The following is a 21,889-nucleotide window of genomic DNA, read 5'->3' as shown; positions in this document are numbered from 1 at the left end:
TCGAGGATTGTAGTGTGAGATTTGTATCTTAACATGCATTTAACAGTTTATGGACCCCCAGGTCTTTGAGGACTGCATAGGGTTATTATTAAGATTTGGGAAGAATATAAAGAATGAAAGCAGATAGGTTGGAAGGGGAGTGAGTGCTTAAATTAAGTATGAGCTTTTAACATGTCATTTTTTTGTGGTTGTTATCTGTGCTGTGAGGTTATCTCCCAGTCACCTTCCATGCATGTCCCTGTGATGTGGTATAAATAATACTTCCTGCTAATGTTGCAGCTGTCACTCAAGGATCTTAAATTGCTTAGGAGCAGGATCTGGTGATGAGTGCCCGGCTGCACTTGGCAGGTGTCCGAATTAAAAACCAGTGGCTGGCTGAAATTGCCGGGCTCCAGCATGGTGGCTCCTTTCCTTGGGTCCTCCCACACTGTTTTCTCCCCAACCCCTCTTCCATGGAGGGAGGAGCCCTTGGGAGTTTGTGTAACTAGTAAACAGAATTTGCAATGGTTCCCCTGCGCTAGAAAATTCCTCTGTCTTTGGAAGTAGCGGGGGTGAAGATGAGTAGAACACGGTAATAAATGCTAACAGTAATTTAACTGAGGGGAGGTGCTAGGAAAAACACAGGGAGGAAACCTGAGAGAGGAATTCTGGATTTTCAAAGGAAATTTTCAAAAGAAAAACTCATGATGTGAATAGCTCTGTAGGCAAAAAGGGGTATTTCACACTGACCCACATATTGTGGGCCATTTGTTGTACATGTGCTGTCCATAGCAAACTCATTTCTTGTTTCTGGCCATGGGCCTTTGGGTTTTAGTGTCCATGTCAGTCACCAGGAGCTTAGCTGCTCCTCTCCTCCTCCCGGACTCCACTATGTTCTTCTCTTTGCAGCCGATTGCTACCTTGAATTATGCCCCATCCCCATTTCCTGGAAGCTTCTTGGGGGGTCACTCCCCTCCTTGCCAAGAAGCTGTTAACTGCCTGCGGTTGGGCCTGGAAGACTCCAGGAGGGTGACAGCCCAATCCCCTGCTGGGAATCGGGTTACAACACTTGTGTCTGAATTCACACAGCATGTTCCTCTGTCAGGGATTCCGCAAATATCTCCCCGAGGTAAAAAAAGAAAGTGCACTGCACTCCAGCGCTCAGAGAGCAGTGAGCCCAAGACCTGGAGAGCACGCCAGCGGTCCGGGCCATGTTGCGGTAGCCCCGGCCTCCCTCGCGGCCCCACAGCCTCGGTGCGGCCCAACAGGCTCTTTTCATGTTGAGGTGCAGCAGCACCATGTTCCTAGGGTGAGAGCTGCTAGGGCATGCTGCTCCCCATGGGTTGCCCACCATGTCTAATGGATATCGCACTCTGTCCCAGCACCTCAATGACCTGAAGAAGGAGAACTTCAGCCTCAAGCTGCGCATCTATTTCCTGGAGGAGCGCATGCAACAGAAGTATGAGGCCAGCCAGGAAGACATCTACAGGAGGGTGAGTATGGCCTTGCTGAGGGCAGAAGGGTTGGGGCTGCGGTTGGGATTTGCTTGCCCATTCTATTCCAGGCTTTTTTTTTAAGGCTGGTGTTGTGTAGGTCAGCAAGAGAAATGGGGTCCAGGTCTGGTCACCTTAACACCATCATAACTTTGGCAAAGCCCATTTGAACTCTCTTATGCCTGTTGCTACTATCCTTCTCCATAGGGAAAGCTGGCTAAAATCTGATCCTTTCAAAGGCTGGTCTGGAGCTGTGTGTAACAGTCACCTTGGGTGCCAATTTAAACTATAAATTCCATCCAGTTCCTGGGAATTTGACTTGGTAACAGAAAGAGGAAGCTTGGATATGTACATTTTTATACTAACACAGAGATGAGACTCATGCAAGTGGCTTCCACACCACACATTCCACTAGAAAGGCCTCTTTAGCTTTGGCTCAAAGGAGACACCATGAAGAAGAGACCAAGGGTTGAGGATACTTTCTGTTCCTTGAGAAGTCCATGTTTGTTTCGAAGATGATGAGGTAGATACACTTTCTAAGAGAGATTCTTAGGAATAGATCATCTTAGGTTGAAGAGGGTACTTCATCGTCCAGCATGGGACAGGAATGACGCCTGCCCTGTCTTGACTGATGGGCATGTCTGAGGATGACATGAGGTAATGTCCTCAGTAGGAGGACGTTAGACCACAGGTCACGAGGATCAGGCAACCTAACTGACCGCCGCCATGCTGATTTTCTCAACCCTCTGCATCTTTGGGCCAGCAGAGGCATGGGGCTGGTTGTCTGACTTTGTCAGATTCTGAATCAGCAGCTGTTCCCATCAGAGGACTGAGCAGACATGATTATGCCCTGTGTGTGCTGCTCCTTTAAGAAGTAGCTTGTGGTGCTCTGGAGGCTGTGGATAACATCTTGGGTCACAGGATGTGCTGGTGTCTCTGACTTGGTAGTGAAATCTACCAGAGACTGTTTCTAGTCTTTCTCCAGTGCCTGTGTTTTAATTTGAATTTTCCTGAAATGTGCATGGACTAGCCCGCCATCTTCTACATGGCGTGTAGAATGCGAAGATCATTGACATTTTGCCGCGTTAGTGTCATTGGCACTACTGAGGGTCCAGGAGGGCATTGTCAGGTCGGGAGCTGGAAGGAGAGTGGCAGTGTTTACCTGAGGGTGGGAAGACAGGATGAATCTGTTGACTTTGCAGAGGGAGTGAGTTTTCTCTTTAGCTCTGTCTCCTAAAGGCAGCAGGAAAGAGCAAAGTCTCAGTTGGTTTGGAGGCAATGATTTCTTTCAGCTGGAGTCTAGTGACTGAATCGTTTGGTTGCACCTTCTATGCTACACTCTGGGTGGTGTGTGAGAAGTGCCAGTTCTCCTCTGGAGCAGTGTGAGTGAGCAGATTAGAGTTGCTGCACAAGAGGGAGAGTGGTGGGAGCTGAGTCATGTGCATTTTCACACACAGTGGTGACCAGGCTTTCACTAGACTCCTGTGTTGCCGCAGGATCCTATTCAGGGTGTGGATAACAGCCCTCTGCTGCCTAGTTTTAGTTATGAGCAGGTTAGTCAGGCACCTACTGCCTTATTTGTCTTGCTGGATCTCATGCCACATATCCTCTTCTTTCCCTTCTCGTCAAACCTTGGTCAGTCTGTCTGTGGCATCCCTCTGTGCATTTGGTTACTATTATTTGAAAAACATGGAAGATTTAGTTTAATATCCTCCTATTATAGGGGCAGCAGAACACATAAAACCATTATTGGCCATTAACAGCACTTGAAATAAGTCTACCACACAACCTAGGGATGGAGGGTTGATGGAAGCCAGGCAGATCCATTTTGATGGAAGGACAAAGAATAAGGAAGTCACCAAATCAAGAGTCCTTCTGAATGACCAGGGGGCACAGGTATGTAGCCTGCCCTCCTTGAACCTGTTCCAGTGTCTCATTGGCACTGAGAACAGTGCCTACCTGGCAGCCATGAAGATCATTGTTAGCTTAGCAGCATCATGCTTCTATGAGGGGATAGTGGTTACATTTCTGTTAGTATCTATCGCTATGATATTTAAAGCTGTGAGAGCTTGATCCTTAATAACCTCACTCTCGTGTATTTCCACAAATGCATCATAGGCTCATCCTTTTCATTCACATAGTAACTCCACAGGATTGGGGAGATTGATCACCAGCAGTGTTGGTGGAGACATCAAGGGTAGTATGCCTTCCATCCCATGTATGTCAGGGGTTTCAACAAGATTTTAGAGCCCGAATCTGTTACCAAACCTGGCTTGATGTTTCTTTAGTGTTGGAAAGACACATCATGAAAAATAGACATAGTAAAAACATTAACTCATGTCTGCACTAGCATTTGCAATAGTTTGAGTGCTGTATACATTATTATTGTTTAAGAAGACCAAGGTTTATGAAACACATACTATGTAAATCAAGATTAATTCTCTGTTTTGCATATTTGTTACTGCAGACTTCTATTGAGCTGTTTTTACTTAAGAGTGAAAAATTACTGTTTCGATGAGAGAGAGTGAGCCATGGATATATGAAGCGCTTGGGGTCAGAGGGTGAGAGAGAATGTTGTGCTTGTCTTTTCAGATGACAGGTTCTCCTTTAAGTAATTGGGTGAAAGGGAGACTAAACGAGATATATAATCTATTACTGAAAAGGAAGCTAAAAGGATTTTTACTGTAAGAGTAGTTGTAAGAACCAGAAAACTATGTTAAAAATTAGGAGTAATAACTTTAAAAAAGCAATTAAAAAAAGGAGTTTAGGGGTTCTTTCAGCTATTCAGAGGACTAAAACCAAAAATCTTTATATATTTACATTTTTTTAAAATTTTGAATTTTATGGTACAATTTTGTAAGGTCTAGGATTTCCCCAAACCATCTCCCCACAAATCCGCACCCCCTGACTGATTTTCCCCATATTAATACAATAGTATAGCCCTTCATAAGCAGTCATAAGTCCATTAATCTTTTACTTAAGTGTTCCCTGACATTGCTGGTACAGACAATGTCAGACAGTCCAGCATCCCATCGTCTAGATATGTCCAACAGTTTCATTGGGAGTCCATCTTTGGTTGGGAAGTAGGTTATGCATATTGCATTACATCTTCACATCTGAATGTGATAGTCTGTTACACTATCACTATACATTCCCTTAAATGAGGAGCCATGCAGCAAAGTCAGCAGGTAGAAGTTAAAACAGAACATTTACAGCACCATGGAGTCAAAAAACGCACCACTGAATAACCAATGAATGGGTGAAGAAAACGCAAAGCCTCTTGGGTAAAATAATGCCACCATGCGATCTATGAGCCAGCAATGAATTTGACAAGAGAAAAGAAACTATTTGGAAGAAATGACAATGAAAACAAATCATCAAAACACATGGGATGTAGCGAAAACAGTATGAAAAGGGTTATTGATCTTACAGTTTGCATGAGGGTCACCTTATATCGGAGAGAACATATGGTATTTGTCCTTTTGGTATTGACTTATTTCACTGAGCATAATGTTTTCTAGTTGGGACCATCTAGTTGCAAATGGTATAATTTCGTTCTTTTTAATGGCTGAGTCATATTTCATAGAGTAGATGCACCACAGTTTCTTTAACTCCTCTTTGGAAGGGCAGCTGGGTTGTTTCTATGCTATCGTAGACTGTGCTGTTATAAACATAGGATTACAGATCCCCTTCTCATATGCAGTTTTCATTTCCTTTGGATATATTCTAGGAGTAGAATAGCTGGATCATGTGGCAGGCTTATTTGCAATTCTCTAAGCACTCTCCATACTGATTTCCATAATGGTTGTACTATCCTACACTTCCACCATCAGTGGAGGAAGGTACCTTTCTCCCCACATTCACATCAGCAGGTGTTAATAGAATTCTGAATGTAGGCCAGCCTCACTGGAATTAGTTAGAACCTCAATGTGATTTTTATTTGTATCTTCCTAATGGCTAGGGAGCCTGAGCATCTTTTCATATGTCTGTTAGCCAATTGAATCTGTTCTTTGGAAAATGTCTGTTCATTTGCTTCGCCTGAAAACAAAAGTCTTAAGAATCCTATTAACCATGGACTAATAAAGTAGAAATTGGTTCACTGAAACCGACTACTTTAATAAAAGTTATTTATTTGAAAGGCAGAGCCATGTCAAACATGAGGTGATATAAAGTACTTCTGTTATTTTCCCACATTCACTAACAGGAAGCTGAATCTGTAGGGAACAGGCTGGGACTCTGATGTGTTGTACTCACAATCTGTGGCTTAGTCGGCTGCACCACACAGTGGCCTGATTGATTATTCTTTATAAGTTGAGCTTTTAAGGTAATTTTATTTTTTATAAATAGTGATTAAAAAAAAAGATGATGGCTTACCTCTGCTCAAATATATGTATGAGGATGCTTCATGTAATTAAAAGTAAATTTATTTTGGCGCAAAAATTTTTTTCGATATTTTCTTCATAGTGTGCATGTCCATGACTTTTTGGAAAATCTTTTGTATACTGATGTGATTAGATACTTCTGCCCCCTATTGGTAGCAAACATTAATTGTAAGTTCAGGGTTTTGGGGAAGACTAAACATAAAAGGCAAGCAAAGAGGGTATCATTGCAGCCAAAGTAACTCCCCATCTGAAGCAATGTAAAGTGAGAAGATGCTGCCAGGGGTCCACAGAGTCACCCACTCCCAGGGAGATTGGCTTGTTAGCATTTCTGGATGGCAACTGCTGTGACAAGACATTTCTGGGTCTTGGCCAGCTTCTTTATTGTTGATTACCTAATCCAGCATCTTTTTGTATTAGCTGCATGCTGCCACTAGGAACATGCCTGGCCCTGAATTTGTGAAATCCACTGCTGTGTGGTGAACACTCCATCAACAAACAGCACACAAAGCTACCACCCAGTGTGCCTTACCTGGTGATGACCACTTGTTCAGCTTGTGTGCAGTTACTGGTTCCCAGGGTTGCTAAAAAGCATTTAAAACTCCAGGTTAAGAATAGACTTTAAAATATGACAAAGCAAGACTTGATAGTGAAAGACAATGCTGTCATTTCAGATCAGATGGTGTAGATGTTTAAATATGAGGTAATTGATGTTAGGAAGTGGATTTTACCTTTAGGTGGGATCTGCAAGAGTTGTATTCCATTGTTTAAGAGACAAAAACTGCCTGCCTTGTTTGAGAAAGAACTTCCTCAGTTTTATCATTTTTTTAGATTGGACAGTATTTGAGCAATCTTTGAGTTTTACATACAGCATTTTCTGTGCCTGTGGAACATAGCTTACTTCCGCTGCTATTCTGTTATTGCTGAGTTTGATAGCTAAGAGCTCTGAATCAGATAGATTTGGATTGGAGTTTTGGTTCTGCCACATACTTTTGACCCTGTTAATGTGGGCAAATGCTGTAATTGTTCTGAGGTAAAAGAGATACAATAATAACCATCTTACTGGGTCTGGGAAAAGATCAGATGAACCAATTAGTTGAACTCAGTGCAATGACTAGCAATAATATTTACCAGTTTTTGTGACAAGTTGAGAAATGACAAAATCACTTAATTGGACACAAACTTAATTTGGATTGCATTTTATTGTGAATCAGTTTCCTTTTCCTCAGTAGAGGAAGTGGGACCGCTCGTCATGTCTCTGCTCTCCATTTTCAGTTTGCTCATGTAGAAATAACCTCATATAACCTAAGTGTCCTCATTGCACTAAATTTACTCCAGAAGCCTCAGATACAAATACCCATTTCAGAGAAAATAGAAGAAAGCCTGGATTTGTTAAATTTCTTTCCAGCTTGTTGGCTTATTTGTTTTAACACTGGTTAGATTTCTCTGGGCAAAAGACAAGATGGTAACAGTGTATAAACACTTGTAAATTAAGCAGCTCAACACTCCGGGAAATTTGGGAGCACCATCAGACTATCGGATTTGGGAATATTGACCTGAATCAACAGAAGGCTATCAGAGAAGGATTTGTTTCTTGGAAGGTTACCAAAATGTAGGGGTTCGGGTGTTAGACTCAGTAAAGAAGTGGAAATTCATTATCTACTATTTCTTAGCTACACAACTTGGGCCATGTCACTAAGCTTCTTGTAGCCTGACTTCTGTGATTTGGAGGGGTAAATTCCTGAAATTCTTTCCTCCTCACATATAAGCATATTTTAATGTATTAGTTATTAAATAAATGGAAAGCATTCTTATTCCTAATCTGCATATCTGGAAACAGTTTGTACCTTCTCAGATTATCATCTAATGTGACTGTTTCGACTGCTGTTGCCAGAGTTAATGGTTTTCTTATATTTAATATATTTAGTAGCGCCAACTCTGTTTTTTCTTTCTTCCTTTCTTTCTTTCCTTCCTTCTTTCTTTCTTTCTTTTTCTTTCTTCCTTCCTTCCTTCCTTCCTTTCTTTCTTTCTTTCTTTCTTTCTTTCTTTCTTTCTTTCTTTCTTTCTTTCTTTCTTCCTTTCTTTCTTCCTTCCTTCCTTCCTTCCTTCCTTCCTTCCTTCCTTCCTTCCTTTCTTTCTTCCTTTCTTTCTTTCTTCCTTCCTTCCTTCCTTCCTTTCTTTCTTCCTTTCTTTCTTTCTTTCTTTCTTTCTTTCTTTCTTTCTTTCTTTCTTCTTTTGTTGTTACAGTTGGCTACTAGTTTCCCTCTTCTTATTTACATAAGTCTTAAGAAATATGTATGTTCGGGAAGGGAGGGACATAAGTAAAGGCAGATAAAAGATTAATTAGGCAAACTTTTTTAGCAGTTCTCCTGGTAGTCTAGCGTGGCCATGGTCCAGGTATGTCTGAATCTGTGCACACTTGCTGTGATGATTTCTGATCTTAGCACTCTGAGGTCTGTGAAGGCATTCTTATCCATTTCTTCTTTTGGGAGGTGGGAAATTAAGAAAACGGAGATTCCATTCATTAAATATTTTTTATTGAACTTCACATCCATTGAATGAATATTATGTGTTATCTATTATATTATATATTAAAAACAAAATAACAGGACTGGTGCTGTGTCTCTGTTGGTTAAGCCACTACCAACAAAACCAGCATCCCGTGTGAAAGCCAGCTTGAACTTTGACTGCTCTGGTTGTGTTCCAGCTGTCTGCTAATGTGGCTGAGAAAGCAGTGGAGGATGGTCTGAGTGATTGGTCTTCCACCACTCTTATAGGAGACCCAGATACAGTTTCTGGCTCCTGCGCTTGACTAGGCCCATCCCCCAGATATGTAGCCATTTGAAAAATGAATCAGTGGATGGAAGATTTCTCTGTCTCACTATCTCTCTTTCTATAACCCTACCTTTCAAATAAAGTCTTTAAACAAAAAATAGGTGTTGGCAAGGATATGGAGAGAGCAGAACTTCTGTGTATAGATGCATTGGGGTGTAAAATGGTACAGTTGCTGTAGAAAATGATATAGACTCTTCAAAATATTAAGCAAATGGTGCACTGGTTAAGACACTCCTGGGACAATGTGATTCGTGTTGGAATGTGTGGGTAACAGTCCCGGCTTTGCTTCGGAGTCCAGCGTCATGCTAGTGCACACCTTGGAAGGCTGCAGGTCATGGCTAAAGGACTTGGATTTCTGCCCTCCATGTGGGAGACTCAGACTGTATTCAAGCCTGTCCTAGTCCTGGCTGCTGAGGGCATTTGGAGAGTGCAACAACAGGTGGAAGATCTCTCTTTCTAAAAACAACAAATAAAACTTTAAAACACATGGAATTACATTATAATCCAATAATTTCATTTTGAATATACATCCAAAAATAACAAAAACAATGACATATACAAAAATACGTCTATTAACAGGTGATTGTATCAATAAAATATGGAGTATTTATACAATGGAATACAATTTAGCCTTAAAAAGAAAGGAACTTACAAAATAAGGTATAACATAAGTGAACCAAGGGCATCTTATGTTAAGTGAAGCCAATCATAAAAGGGCAATACTACATGATTCTGCTTACAAAAATACATAATCAAATGGGAGAGTGGAGACTGCCGATGGGTGTGGCAGGGCAGGGGAAGGAAGGGAGAGTTAGTGTTCAGTGTGCACAGAGTTTCAGTTGGGGAGAAACGTCTGGAGTCAGAAGATGGTGATAATTATACAACAATCTGAATGTGCTTGATGCTGCAAAACTGTACACTTAGAAATGGTTAAAATTGAAATGTTTATGTAAGGTATGTTTTACAACTCCTTTCTTGGGAATTTTTTTTTATGTGTCTGTCATAATATTTTAAAGATAACAGAACCTCTGGGAGCTGGTGTTGCAGCACAGCCGATTAAGCTGTGATCTATAACCCTGGCATGCCATATGGGCACCATTTAAAGTCCTGACTGCCCAGCTTCCAATCTGGCTCCTTGTGAATGTGCCTGGGAAAGCAGCAGAAGATGGCCCAAGTGCCTGGGACCCTGCCTGCCACACACAATACCCAAATGAAATTCCAGCCCTCTGGGCTTTGATTTTTGAAAAAAATAATAGAATACCTTGGCCAAAAGTAAAACTTTAGTTTCCTATTTTTGCTTAGTATAACTTTCTCATTTAAAAAGGAAAAGAAGTTTTAACTATAATTCATAATACTTCCTCATTGAGGAGAAGTGCTTTATTGAATATTTAAAATTGTTTTCTTCTAGTAACTGGGAAACAAATCACTCAACTAAATTCTGATCCACATCTGTATAACTTCTCTGAATTTATTATAAAGATCGCTACAGTTAAAGGATAGGCCTTCTAAATTCCTGTCTCAAATACTCTCCTCATTTGAGATATCATCATGGTCTTTCATTTATTCATGCTTGCACACATGCATTCGTATATTCAATCAAGCAACTTTGGATTATTTATACCATATGGTGACCACCATGCTAGATGCTGATACTGATGTCAGCAAATAAAACGGTGTAATGACGTCTACCAAAGACGTATGCAGAGATGCTTCCATAGTACTCAGAGGTATAAAATCCACTGGGAAAGGTCCTGTGTGCAGTTTGAGTCAATTTTTTTTTTGTTAAGATTAATTTGTTTGAAAGGCAGAGTTACAGGGAAGAGGGAGAGAAAAAAATCTTCCATGTGCAGATGGTCACAATGAGGGCAGGAGGCTTTTGGGTCATTCACATGGCTTAACAGGGGTCCAAGTACTTGGACCATTTTGTGCTGCATTCCCAGTCCGTTGGCTGGGCGCGCTGGCTCAAAAGAAGCAGCCAGGACTTCAACTGGGTTCATATGGGATGCCAGGTGTCATGACTGCTGGCTTAACTTGCTGTGTCATAACACAGACTCCAAATCAAATCTTTAAAGGAACAGGAAAAGGCTTTTCAAATAGAAGAAACAGAATACAGGGGGAGGGACTTTTAAAAATAAAATTAAAAGATGTTTATTTTGGTATAAAAAATTGAATTCTATGTGTGTCCTTTTTAAAAATAATATGCCTTTTCTATGAATTTCTTGAAGACCCCTGTATAAAGGCGCTGAAGCATGAGTGACAAGTGCTGTGTGCCTGGCCAGTTTCCCGGCCAGTGTGGCCGCGACATGTGGTGTTGGGGGTGGGGTGGAGTGCTGAGGCTGGAAGTTTAGGGAAAAATGCAGATCATCATGTTTATCCATTTACTGCCTGGCAAAAGTAGGAGGCTGGGGTTTGAGGCTTCAGAGATCAGTACAACACAGGTAACAGAATGTGCAATAATAAAGTTATCCACAAAATGGCTTTGCTATCCCAAATGAATAGAACCAGTGGAAGGACAATCCACAAAGGTGCCTTGAAGAGGTAACTTGTGAGCTTGGTCTTGTCTTCAAAGGTGAATGAGCAGTCCTCAGTAGGTAGCGAGGAAAGGAGAATTTTTGCTGTAGGCAGAAGCCTAAAGGCAAAGTATCAAAGGACTTCCAAAGGGAAATCTACCTGGCTTTGTGTTGTTGGAGCTGAGCAGGCACAGAAGGAACCTGAAGAGTACATCCTTTGTGCCATTTTAGAAAGTGGGGCCTTTATCCCCAGGTTAGTGAGCCCACTACTGGGCTTCAAGCCACAAGGAACACGTTAAAGTTGGGGCAAGACAGATCGAGTGGGCAGGAAGCCTGGAGAGCTGACCTACCAAGCCAAGAAGATGAGGAGAGAAGCTGACCTTGGAAAAATTTGAGAGGAAACTGTATATGAGACTTGATGGCTGCTTGGGATGGGATGAGAGAATTGAAGGAGAGGACTTAAGACTGTCAGGTTGCTGGCTAGGATAAGCTCTGTTTTCTGGGCTGCTGGTCTCTGTGTCTAACATGGGCCAGGGTTGATGAGGACACCCTCCCAGCTCAAGAGGTCTGTGAGTCTGGGTGACCTCTTGGCCGTTTTTGCTCCCCTTTCCATAGCTCTGTCCTTCTCTCCTGCCCCACCCGAACTCAGTCTGTCAGCTTCTTTCTCCAGCAGAGCTGAGATGGCTTTAGTATTGCCAGCCAATGTCGGGAAATCTAGTGCTGTTACCAGGTAGCTGGAGTTATAATTAGCACAGTTACTAGGGAAAAGCTGAGATTCTGTGAGCATTCGTTGCCCGAAGCAGCTTGTTCCTGCTGAATGAACTGATTTGTTTGCAGGAGCCTAGTAGGTTATGGGTAGGGTGTTTTCAGTGTGTTTTTTGGAGGATTCCATTTTTACTCAGGGTGCAGGATGTGTTAAAACAGAAAATGGGTTTGTGCTGGGGCCGATCCATCTTTTTCCTCAGATAAGATGAGTGGGGCAAAATTTGACATGGGTTTAGGTTTGGGGAGCTGAAAAAGAGACGGACTTTCACCTGAAGGGAGATAAATAAAAAACAGAATCTTCAGGGGATCTTGAAGATTATCTCTATGATTTCTCCACTAATAACAGAGTAATTTGCCTGAGGTCACACAGCAATCACCAGGCCTAACTACCTGTCCAGGCTGTTGAGCAAAACTACCAGTCTTCAAAAACAAACATTCTAGAAATAGATGAGCTTGTTGAAAGAATTTTTTCTTTTCTTCCAAGTTGCATTTCTGAGCTAAAGCGGAACATTAACATTCAGGAGCTAGAGTAACTCACAGAAAAATGATTCTGCACCCCATGCCTGCTGCCAAAAAAAAAAAATATTTAGTTCCTCTGCTAGAGTTTCATGGGTATTTTTAAAAGCCATTGTGAGCATTGTGTGTGTGTGTGTGTGTGTGTGTGTGTGTGTGTGTGTGTGTGTGTGTTTCTTTGCTCTGTTTCCTGCTCTGGCTTTTGCCATCTCATCTAAACTTGCTAATGGTGCAGAGACATGAGGCACCTTCGTATGTGGAGAAGGCATAGTGCAGACTAATCCAAACTTGAAAGGGACCCACCCTATCATGTTAAATAGCAGCTAATCCACCCACACACCGAAGGTCTGCCTTGGTACATGCCGTTCTCTGCAGAGCTAATAGCCAGATGGCTTTTTGCCAGGCAACTGCAGAAGAGACTTGGACCCACACTGGGTGGTTACCGTTCCTGCTGTTTGGAAACTTGGCTGGAAGAAGCTGGGAGTGAATGGAAGGCACAGGCTACTTTGTTAATGCCACCTTTTCATCTGCCAACCTCCTGTTAGCCCTGCTGCCTCCTCTTCAAGCACACAAGGACTTAGGAAGCCCTCATGGAGGCCTGGGGAGGGGAAGTCCTCCTCTAAGTCCCTGAGTGAGTAGGGGAGAGGCTGTGGTCTGCAGTTGCAGAAGCAGTGATGCCACACTGGCAGATAGCCCAAAGCAAACCAGCCCTCTACTTCCCTTCTACGGGTGACTCTCCCTTCCCTCTGAGGCCACAGAGGTGGCTGCCACACTCAGAGATTCTATCAGACCTCCTTGCCCAGGTTCTCTCCAGTCAAGCTGAGTGTCTTGCTTGGTGCAAACACGGACCTGGCTTTGCCCAGCTAACACTACTCAGTGCCTGCATTGAGAAGTGCTGGGCTTGGAGCTTGATGCTGAGGTCTTCCCCGCACAAATAACAGATGAAGGTGGTGAACATCTGAGGCTCAGAGCAGGAGTGCCTTAGAGGTGGAGAACAGTATCCATCCTGAGACTTATTCTGCTCTGCAGCTCATTCTAGAATGCAGAAGCTTCCTGGCTTACTGCTAAACCATTTGGAACTTTGAGGACCCAGAGTCTGAGGATAGTAGTAACCATCTTCTGTGTTTAGTTTTTAGACACACTTAAGTTCTCGTGTGCAGCTAATTCTCGCAGCCAGGTTCTCTTTTCATGATAATTTTATTGCAAGTCAAAATGCGAAGTGTTTAGGAGGTCCTTTGTTCCAACAGGATAGGAGAGGGGTGGGTAGGGGAGAAAATGAAGGAAGACGTGTCCTGCCGTGGTGACAGGTTGAGGAGCTGCCAAGGCAGGGGAAGGGGGCAAGATGGAGGAGGCCAGGGAAAGCCAGGTAAAAGGGGGGAAGGGTAGGGAAGTGTGAGGAATTGGTTGGGAGGAGCTGTGGGCGGTCCCAAGGGGTTGGTGACTGAGATTATCTGAGCCACAGGTAGGTGGGTGGGGATTAGGTCAGACACCATGAGGTTACATCTCATTGGTGGGTAACTGGAGCAGCGCACATTTGCGAGCTGTGAGAAAGGGGAAGCGGGAAGTGGAGCCAGGTCCAAAATGGGATATTCGAATTACTCCTCACACTGCCATCCTCCTCAGGGAGCGGAGTGTGTCCTTTAGTTGTGTTGCTATGAATTTGGCACTATATTATCATGTGAAAGCTTGGTTCTTAGGGGCCCTGTAGAGAGGCTTGCATGAATTCGTGCAGGTAGAAAGTGATTATGTCAGTTGGGAAATGAATTCAATTGCAAGTTTTCTGTTTGTTCCTCAACTGTCAGCTTCTACTTCTGTTCTTTCTCTGGTGTTTCTGCTTATTTAAGGGGCTAGAGTCTGTATTTTTCAAATGTTTATTTGAAAGGCATAATTGCAGAGAGAGGAGAGATACACAGAGATTGGTCACCTGTTGGTGCACTCCCAAAAGGCTACAGCAGTCAAAGCTGAGCCTTTCTGAAGCCAGAAACATGAGCTTTGTCCCAGTTTCCTACTTGGGTTCAAGCGCCCAAGTCTTTGGGCTGTACTCCAGTGCTTTCCCAGGCCATTAGCAGGGAGCTGAATTGGAAGTGGGGCAGCTGGAACATGAACCATGTTGGTGCTATAGGCTTGACCACTTATGCTGCAGGGGACCTGTCCCGGGGCTGTAGTCTTTTTTTTTTTTTTTTAAGATTTATTTTTATTTATTGGAAAGTCAGATATACAGAGAGGAGGAGAGACAGAGATGAAGTTCTTCCGTCCGATGATTCACTCCCCAAGTGAGGGCGAGGCCTTGGGCTATCCTTGACTGCTTTCCCAGGCCACAAGCAGGGAGCTGGGTGGGAAGTGGAGGTTTCCAGGATTAGAACCTGCGCCCATATGGGATCCCGGGGCTTTCAAGGTGAGGACTTAAGCCGCTAGGCCATGGCGTCGGCCCGGGGCTGTAGTCTTTAACCTCTACCCAACAGCCTTCAGATAAGATGGGGTGGAAATAAATGGTCACTAGGTAAACAGCTTGGGTGCCCTTTATCATTTGTAGCTACTTATCTCCAGGGGAGTTTTCTAGATCCAGATCTTGCCCCACCTTCTAATATTAGTATTCTCTCAAATTCCTATGATCTTTCTGACCTTCTTTGCCCTATGTTTGCCTCTTTCTCCTTTTCCCCAATTTTCTCATGCACATAAAGTGTTTTTCATTTGAATTCTGCAAAAGAAATGTAGGTTGTATTTACTCTGAATTAGGCACTATATTATGCATTTTACATATAATTAATAGCAACCACAAACTTGCCCTATGAATTGACTGTTTTGTCCCCATTTTGGAACCAAATTGGCTATTAATAGCCTTAAGGAGTACACCTGGTATCCCAGAAATGGCATGGCCTCATTTTGCTCTTAATAAAAAAGGCCTTGCACCTACTGTAGAATTTAGTCACTCTTTCAGATGCAAATGGTGTTTTTCAGTGAAGAGCTCTGGTAAAACAGTATCTGTTTACATGGTGACTTTCTGCAAGATTGTGGCAGGAAGAGGTGGCATTGTCTCCTTGCTAATTCAGCAGGGATAGCTGGTGCTGACCTCGTTTTCACTTGTGAAGCAGGTGCAAATTGCCACGTGGGGCATTATAGTCCCTGGGCTAGCCTTATCACCCACATACTGTCCTATCAGACTTGGGCTAGAAATCCAGAGGAAATAGGAAATTGTTGAAAGCAAACTGAAGCATAGAAAGTGAGGTTTATGAGAAAGAGAAATAGAACAGGGATTTTTTTCCCACAGAGATGACCTAATATTGTATTTTAGGTATGCAAATGTTCATTATATGACTGGTGATAATTATCTACTCTCTATTCCTGCTGAAAGTATAAATAGTTTGACGCTAATTTAAGTCTTGATATAATGTAATACAATATAGTGTATTCTTTAAAGTATATATTGAACCCACATTATGTTCTAAGTTCTATTAATTCTATCAATAAGCAAAACAGACAAGCATTCCTGCTCTTATGGAACTTATATTCTATCATTCACAGATAATGAACAATGCATATTATGATTAATAAAATATATAAAATGTTGGAATGGGAAAGTTCTTTTGAAAAAAAAAAAAAGAACAAAGTAGAACAGGGCAGGAGGCCAAAAATACGAATGGAGAGCATATGACAAGAAAGGGGCTAAAGGGTGTCATATTAGAAAATGATTTCAAACATACAAACACACAAATACATAAACACTTCTATTACATCATAGTGTGAAAGCAGGGAATCTGGGTATAGGTTTGCTAGCTTCTCCACTTCACATCTCATTAAGCTACTACCAAAATATTAAACAGGCTGCATTTTCATTTAGAAGGCTCAGCTGGGAAAAATCTGGTTCTGTGCTCCCTCTCAGGTTGTCAGAAAATTCCATTTCCTTGCAATGGTAGGTCTGGGGCCCTGATGTCTTGCTGTATGTTGGCTAGAAGCTGCTTGGGGTTCTTTGACGCATCTACTATTTTTTTTTTTCATATGGGCTTCCCTCTCTGTGGCCTCTTCAAGTAAACACGAAGCTCTAGAGCAAGTGTACTAGCAAAACAAATTTCAAAACTTAACACATGGGAGAATGGGAGACCTGAAATGCATTCTTCTCTCCCACCTCCAGCATTTGGCCCAGCCTTGGGGCATCTGAGGAATGAGCTATTGGATGGGAGTTCTCTGTGTTTGTGTGTGTGTGTAAAAAAAATCTTGCAATCACAGCTGTGACATTCCATCCCCTTTGCCATGTCCTAGTAGCAGCTAGTCTCAGGTCCCACCCATGCCCATGAGCGGGGATTCCTCACAAGCCGGAACACAGTAGCAAGGCACCCCAGGGAGCCAAGTGCCAATCTGTCCACCACACTGCCTCCCAATATATTTTTGGAGTTGGAATGTAAAGGGAAGTAAATAAACATGAGTAGGACCCTGGAGGAAGATTTGCAATAGGAACCCACCAACAGCACCAGCATATCCTGGATTGGTGGTCTTCAGGCTGAGCTCCTTACCCTTTGCACTCAAATTTTTGCATTGCCAATCCCCTGGTTGTTTTTGTTTTGCCTTTCATCTTTTTTGTTTAATTAGATATCTCATTTGGTGAGCTTTAACAAGTACACACAGCATTGTAACAATCATCATACTATCAAGGGATAAATTATTTCTGTCATCCAAAGAAAGTTACCAATGTCCTATTGGTGCTGTTCCTCTCACACCTCTAGCTACAGAAAATCATCAATCTGATTTCTGTTTATAGATCAATTTTGTCTATGCTACAGTTTCATGTAAATAAAATCCTATGGTATAGACTGTGGCATCTGGTTTCCTTTACTTAGCATAATAGTTTTGAAGTTCATCTATTTTGATTGTATCAGCAGTGTATTTGTTTTTGTTGCTGAGTCCATCATTTGCCAGTGATGTAGATTGGGTATCCATTCACCTGTGTGGATGAATATGGGTTGTTTCCTGTGATTGGCTGTTATGAGTAATGGTGCTGTGAATGGTCAAGTAAAATTCATTGTTGTGTTTCTTCTGTATAAATAAATACCCAGTAGTCAAAATTTTAGGTCATAAGTTAAGCATGTAATTAATGTATAACATACTTTCAAACTCTTTTCCAAAGTGGTTATGTCTTAGAAAGTGATTTTAAAACAGCCACTTGAAGAAGTTGAAGAACTGAGCTCAACAGATGACTGAGGGGAAGATATTGGATATACAGAGACATCAGGAAAACCATTGTGACTACAGACAGCATAGGGAATAGTGAGAATCCTGGTAGAGGAGGCCCTGGTGAAGTGGCTGGTGAAGATCTGGGAGGTCTTTGTATAATCTTAGACTCTTCAGTGTTTACTGTAAGTGGCATGGGAAGCCACTGAAGAGCTTGGAGCATAAAAATAATCTAACAAATGGCCATCCTGTCTGGCAGATTGACTATTGAAGGGCAAAGATAGAAATGAGGAGGCCTATTTGCAAGTATTACAATAATCTATGTAGGGGATGATGGTGGTCATACTAGGAAATAGTAATTGATATGGAAGGAAATGGTGAAGGTTGCAAAATAAAAGAAAGGAATCAAAAAAGTCTTCAGGGTTTGTTGCCTATGCATCTAAGAGGATGATGTTGCTGTAATTGCTGGGGGAAGGCTACAAACGGAGTGTAGAGTGTGGAGAGCTGGAGTTCTGTTTCAGACATTTTGCGTTTGAGATATTTGTTAAGATAGTTCATGTGACAATATTATGTAAGCAGTACAGAATACAAGTCTGAAGTTTGGAAGAAGGGATGCGATTGGAAGTAAAATTTGAGAGTTGTGAGACTACATGAGGTCACTAAAATGAAACTTACTAAGGGGAAAGAGAAAGGAGCAAAGATAAACCCTGGGTCATGCTAACATTAATAGTTTGGAGAAAAGAGGAAAAACAGGTAGAAGTGACAGAGAAGATACAAGTGAGTGAAGTGTGAGAAAAAACAAGAGAGTCTGAGGTTTGAGAAGTTAAGAAATAAAGTGCATCAAGGAAGAGGAGGGGTTCAGCTTTTTGAAATGCTGCCGAAAACTTGAGTAGTATGGTGACCAAGAATTGACCTTTGGGTTTAACAGAATGGATGATATGAATGATGCCAGAGATCTTTTATTTTCTCTAAAGGTTTGCTTATTTTTATTGGAAAGGAACATCGATTTTTCAGAGAGAAGGAGAGATAAAGAGAAAAGATCTTCCATCTACTGGTTCACTCCCCAAATGGCTGCAACAGCTGAAGCTGAGATGATCTGAAGCCAGGAGCTTCTTCTGGGTCTTCCACGCTGGTGCAGAGTCAGCCTGTACTGCTTTCCCAGGCCACAAGCAGGGAGCTGGATGGGAAATGGAGCAGCCGGGACATGTATGGGCACCCATAGGGGATTGCAGCGCTTGCAGGGGAAGGATTTAGCCGTTGAGCCATTGTGCTGGGCCTTTGAGTAGTATAGTATGAATGGTGAAGGTCGAAACCTGAATATGGTGGCTTTAAAAACAAATGAGAGTAGAAGTGTTGGAATCCAAGAGTGTAAATGATTAAAAGCAGAAGGAAGAAATGTGACAGAAACAGGTAAAGGTATGGAACCCATAGAAGATGTTTAAAAAGTTATTTATTTGAGTGCTCACTGTGGCAGCACATATACTAAAATTGGAACGATACAGAGAAGATTAGCATGGCCTCTGCGCAAGGATGACACGCAAAATTCATAAATCATTCCATATATTTTTAAAAATTATGTATTTGAAAGACAGAGGTACTGAGAGAGGGTTTCCATTTGCTGGTTCAATCTGCAAATGGCCACAACAGGTCTGGGCTGGGCTGGATCAAAGCCAGGAGCCAGGAGCCAGGAGCCACAAGTGGGTAACCAGTGTGGGATTCAGTGGCCCAAGTAGTCGGGTAATCCTCTGTTGCTTTCCCAGGCACATTATCAGGGAACTGTATTGAAAATGGAGCAGCTTGGTCATGAACCAACACCTATATGAGATGCTTGCTTAACCTTCTGTGAGACAATGCTGGTCTGTCCATGGGTGATTTTTATTTGACGATAGATAAATAATATCTATTTATTAAGACTACCTAAATAATAGTATGCTCATATATCAATAGAAATTTTCAGTAGTAAGTGAAATATTTATGAAAGGGAGATGGGAAGACCTTCTGCATGGTGGGACTTAAGATATGAATGGAAGTTATGAAAGTTTGGCATCAGATAGGAGCGTGAGTAGCTGACCTGTAAGTGGAAAGACAGAGTATGTGAGCCCAGATTCTGGCAGATGGATGGACATGATGGCAGAAAACTGTCAGGGTTTCATTCTGGTTGTTTCAGTAGTGTTAGGTAGCAAACAGTCCCTCAACAGCAACACATATTGCTCAATATGTATCTTCAAACGCATTCTTGGAGTAAGTTATCAGCTACTGGTTTTGATGCACCTTTATTTCATTTCTGACTCTTCCTGAAACTGGGCAGTCTCTCCAGGATAGACTGGTGGATGGAGGGAACAAATGCATTGATGAAAGAAGCAGAGGATAGTGTTTTGGGTGGGCTGTGTTTTTACTTCAAACAGCACCCCTTCATTTGACCCCACTGTTTATGGAGACTGGGCTAGCCAGGAGAACACAGTGGTGCAAGGACAGAGGCGAGACCCTGTCCACATAAGCCTGCAGTTTAGTGTCGGACATAGTTTGAGCAGTGCTGTGACTCCTGCCATACCTTTCAGTGGTTTCATTTTGTTGCAGGATTTTTGACCCCGAATACGGCAGCAACCTCAATTCTTGTCTCGCAGGAAAGAAGAATTTTCGCATGGACACAGTTTAGTTTTAAAGCAAGATTTATTAGAAAAGCTGAGAAGAGAAACTCCCGTCCTAGTGACGGGAGGGGGTTTTGAGATAGAAAAGACCCTTACCCCCTGCCATAATGGCAGGAGGAAAAGTGAAAAAGACCCCAGTCCTCCATAGTGGCAGGAGGACAAGAAGAACCCTAGTGCTCTGCCATAGTGGCAGGAGGACAAGACGAACCCTAGTCCTCTGCCATAGTGGCAGAGGACAAGACGAACCCGTATTAATGGTGGGGAATGCACCTTTTAAAGGTTTCCTTCAAAGATCTTTCTCCATGAACAAAGAAAATTCCTGTTTTCCATGGTACCTGGCCTTGGGACAAAAGGCCACAGAGGTGCCAGACATAGGACATTCCAGGCGTAGGGCAGATGTGTATTACTTCTTCCTGCCCTCTTTTCAGTGATAAAGAGATCATCAGCCTGAGGCCCTCCCACAATGGCCAGAGGTAGTGGCCAATACTTCAGGTGGGGAATTGATATGCTAATAGCACCCCTGTCCCTTGGAAGAGACGTGCTCTGGTGAATTTAAGACATGGTGGGGGATTTTATATTTGAGAAAATGACTTGGGGACCCAGAATACACTAACTGCCTACTACCCAGTCTAACTCCTCTCTCAATTTCACTTGTAATTAGCTGGAGTCACTTCTGTATTTTGATGGATGATGGCTACTACCATGTTTCCAAACACTAATGTGCTGTTTGACCATAGGATTAACAGTGATGCAAGTCAGAACAAGTCTTCACACAACATACTTGAAGCCGGTACATCTTTTTCCTGATATGTATTGTAAAACAATGCTGTCCAACAGAAATATTATGTAAGCCATAATGTGATAGAAAATTGCCTGATGTTCACATTAAAAAGATAAAAAGAAACCATGTTAATAATATATTTAGTGTATGTCATCTCAAAATGAAATACATTTAAAAATGATCACTGAGATGTACATTCTTGTGTTGTGAAATCCGGAATGTAGCAATTCTTTGAGGTGCTACAGTACATTTCAGTTAGGACCAGTTTCAATTCAGGAGTTTAGTAGCCACATGGGGTTCATGTCTACGTCAGCTGTAGGGTCTTTGTGGTAAGTACTGGCCCTGATTCTGAGCAGGAGCAAGGCTGTGGAAAAGCTGCTTGGTCATGGAGGCTGGCTTCAGGACCCAGCCGGGCTTCCAAGGAAGGAGTGACTGCCAGATGATGGTGTATTGTGTAAGCAGCATGTAAGAAGATATGCCCTAGATTTTGCAGGATACCAATGAGTGGGTTCATTCCTTTTTTGGAGACTAGATGAAAGTGAGTGTCAATCTAGAATTGAAAACTGAATTTGGGGCTAAATGTCAAATCATGTTAGATGTGACAGTTCATTTAAAAACATTCAGCCTGCCGTAGGTTTTCTGTTGCTCCAATTTATCTATAGGAAAATTCACATTTTTACTTTGATTCCCAGTTCTGCCAGTGCTTCCTTGTGTGAGAAGTCAAGGAAAGCAAAGAGTGATTTCCATGAGTTCCAGTTCCTAAACAGCTGAGAATCATTCCAGGCATCCCTACCAGCTCCTTCAGTGGGGCTGGGTTGTTGTC

General features: G+C 42.3%; 1 protein-coding gene and 1 non-coding gene across 5 annotated transcripts in view; both read left to right on the top strand.

Annotated features, from left to right (window-relative positions):
- The first annotated feature begins 1,069 nt into the window (after positions 1–1,069).
- LOC121168386 (myomegalin-like) overlaps positions 1,070–21,889 on the top strand; it is a 143,493-nt gene continuing 122,673 nt past the window's right edge. For 3 of the 4 annotated variants that reach the window (XM_040998444.1, XM_040998446.1, XM_040998447.1), the window contains exon 1: positions 1,156–1,472. In XM_040998444.1, the coding sequence (XP_040854378.1) occupies positions 1,332–1,472 (141 nt within the window). In that variant the 5' untranslated portion in view covers positions 1,156–1,331. Of the gene's footprint in view, positions 1,109–1,155; positions 1,473–21,889 lie in introns of those variants that run through there. The other variant, XM_040998449.1, reaches the window with a different exon arrangement.
- On the top strand, positions 19,096–19,203 carry LOC121168949. Its single transcript, XR_005885802.1, has one exon. It is a non-coding gene; the product is annotated as a U6 spliceosomal RNA (small nuclear RNA).

This window comes from Ochotona curzoniae, unplaced genomic scaffold (assembly GCF_017591425.1).
Source record: "Ochotona curzoniae isolate NIBS_2020 unplaced genomic scaffold, NIBS_Ocur_1.0 scaffold_1037, whole genome shotgun sequence".
NCBI lineage: Eukaryota > Metazoa > Chordata > Mammalia > Lagomorpha > Ochotonidae > Ochotona > Ochotona curzoniae.
This window is presented reverse-complemented; position numbering and strand designations above follow the sequence as displayed.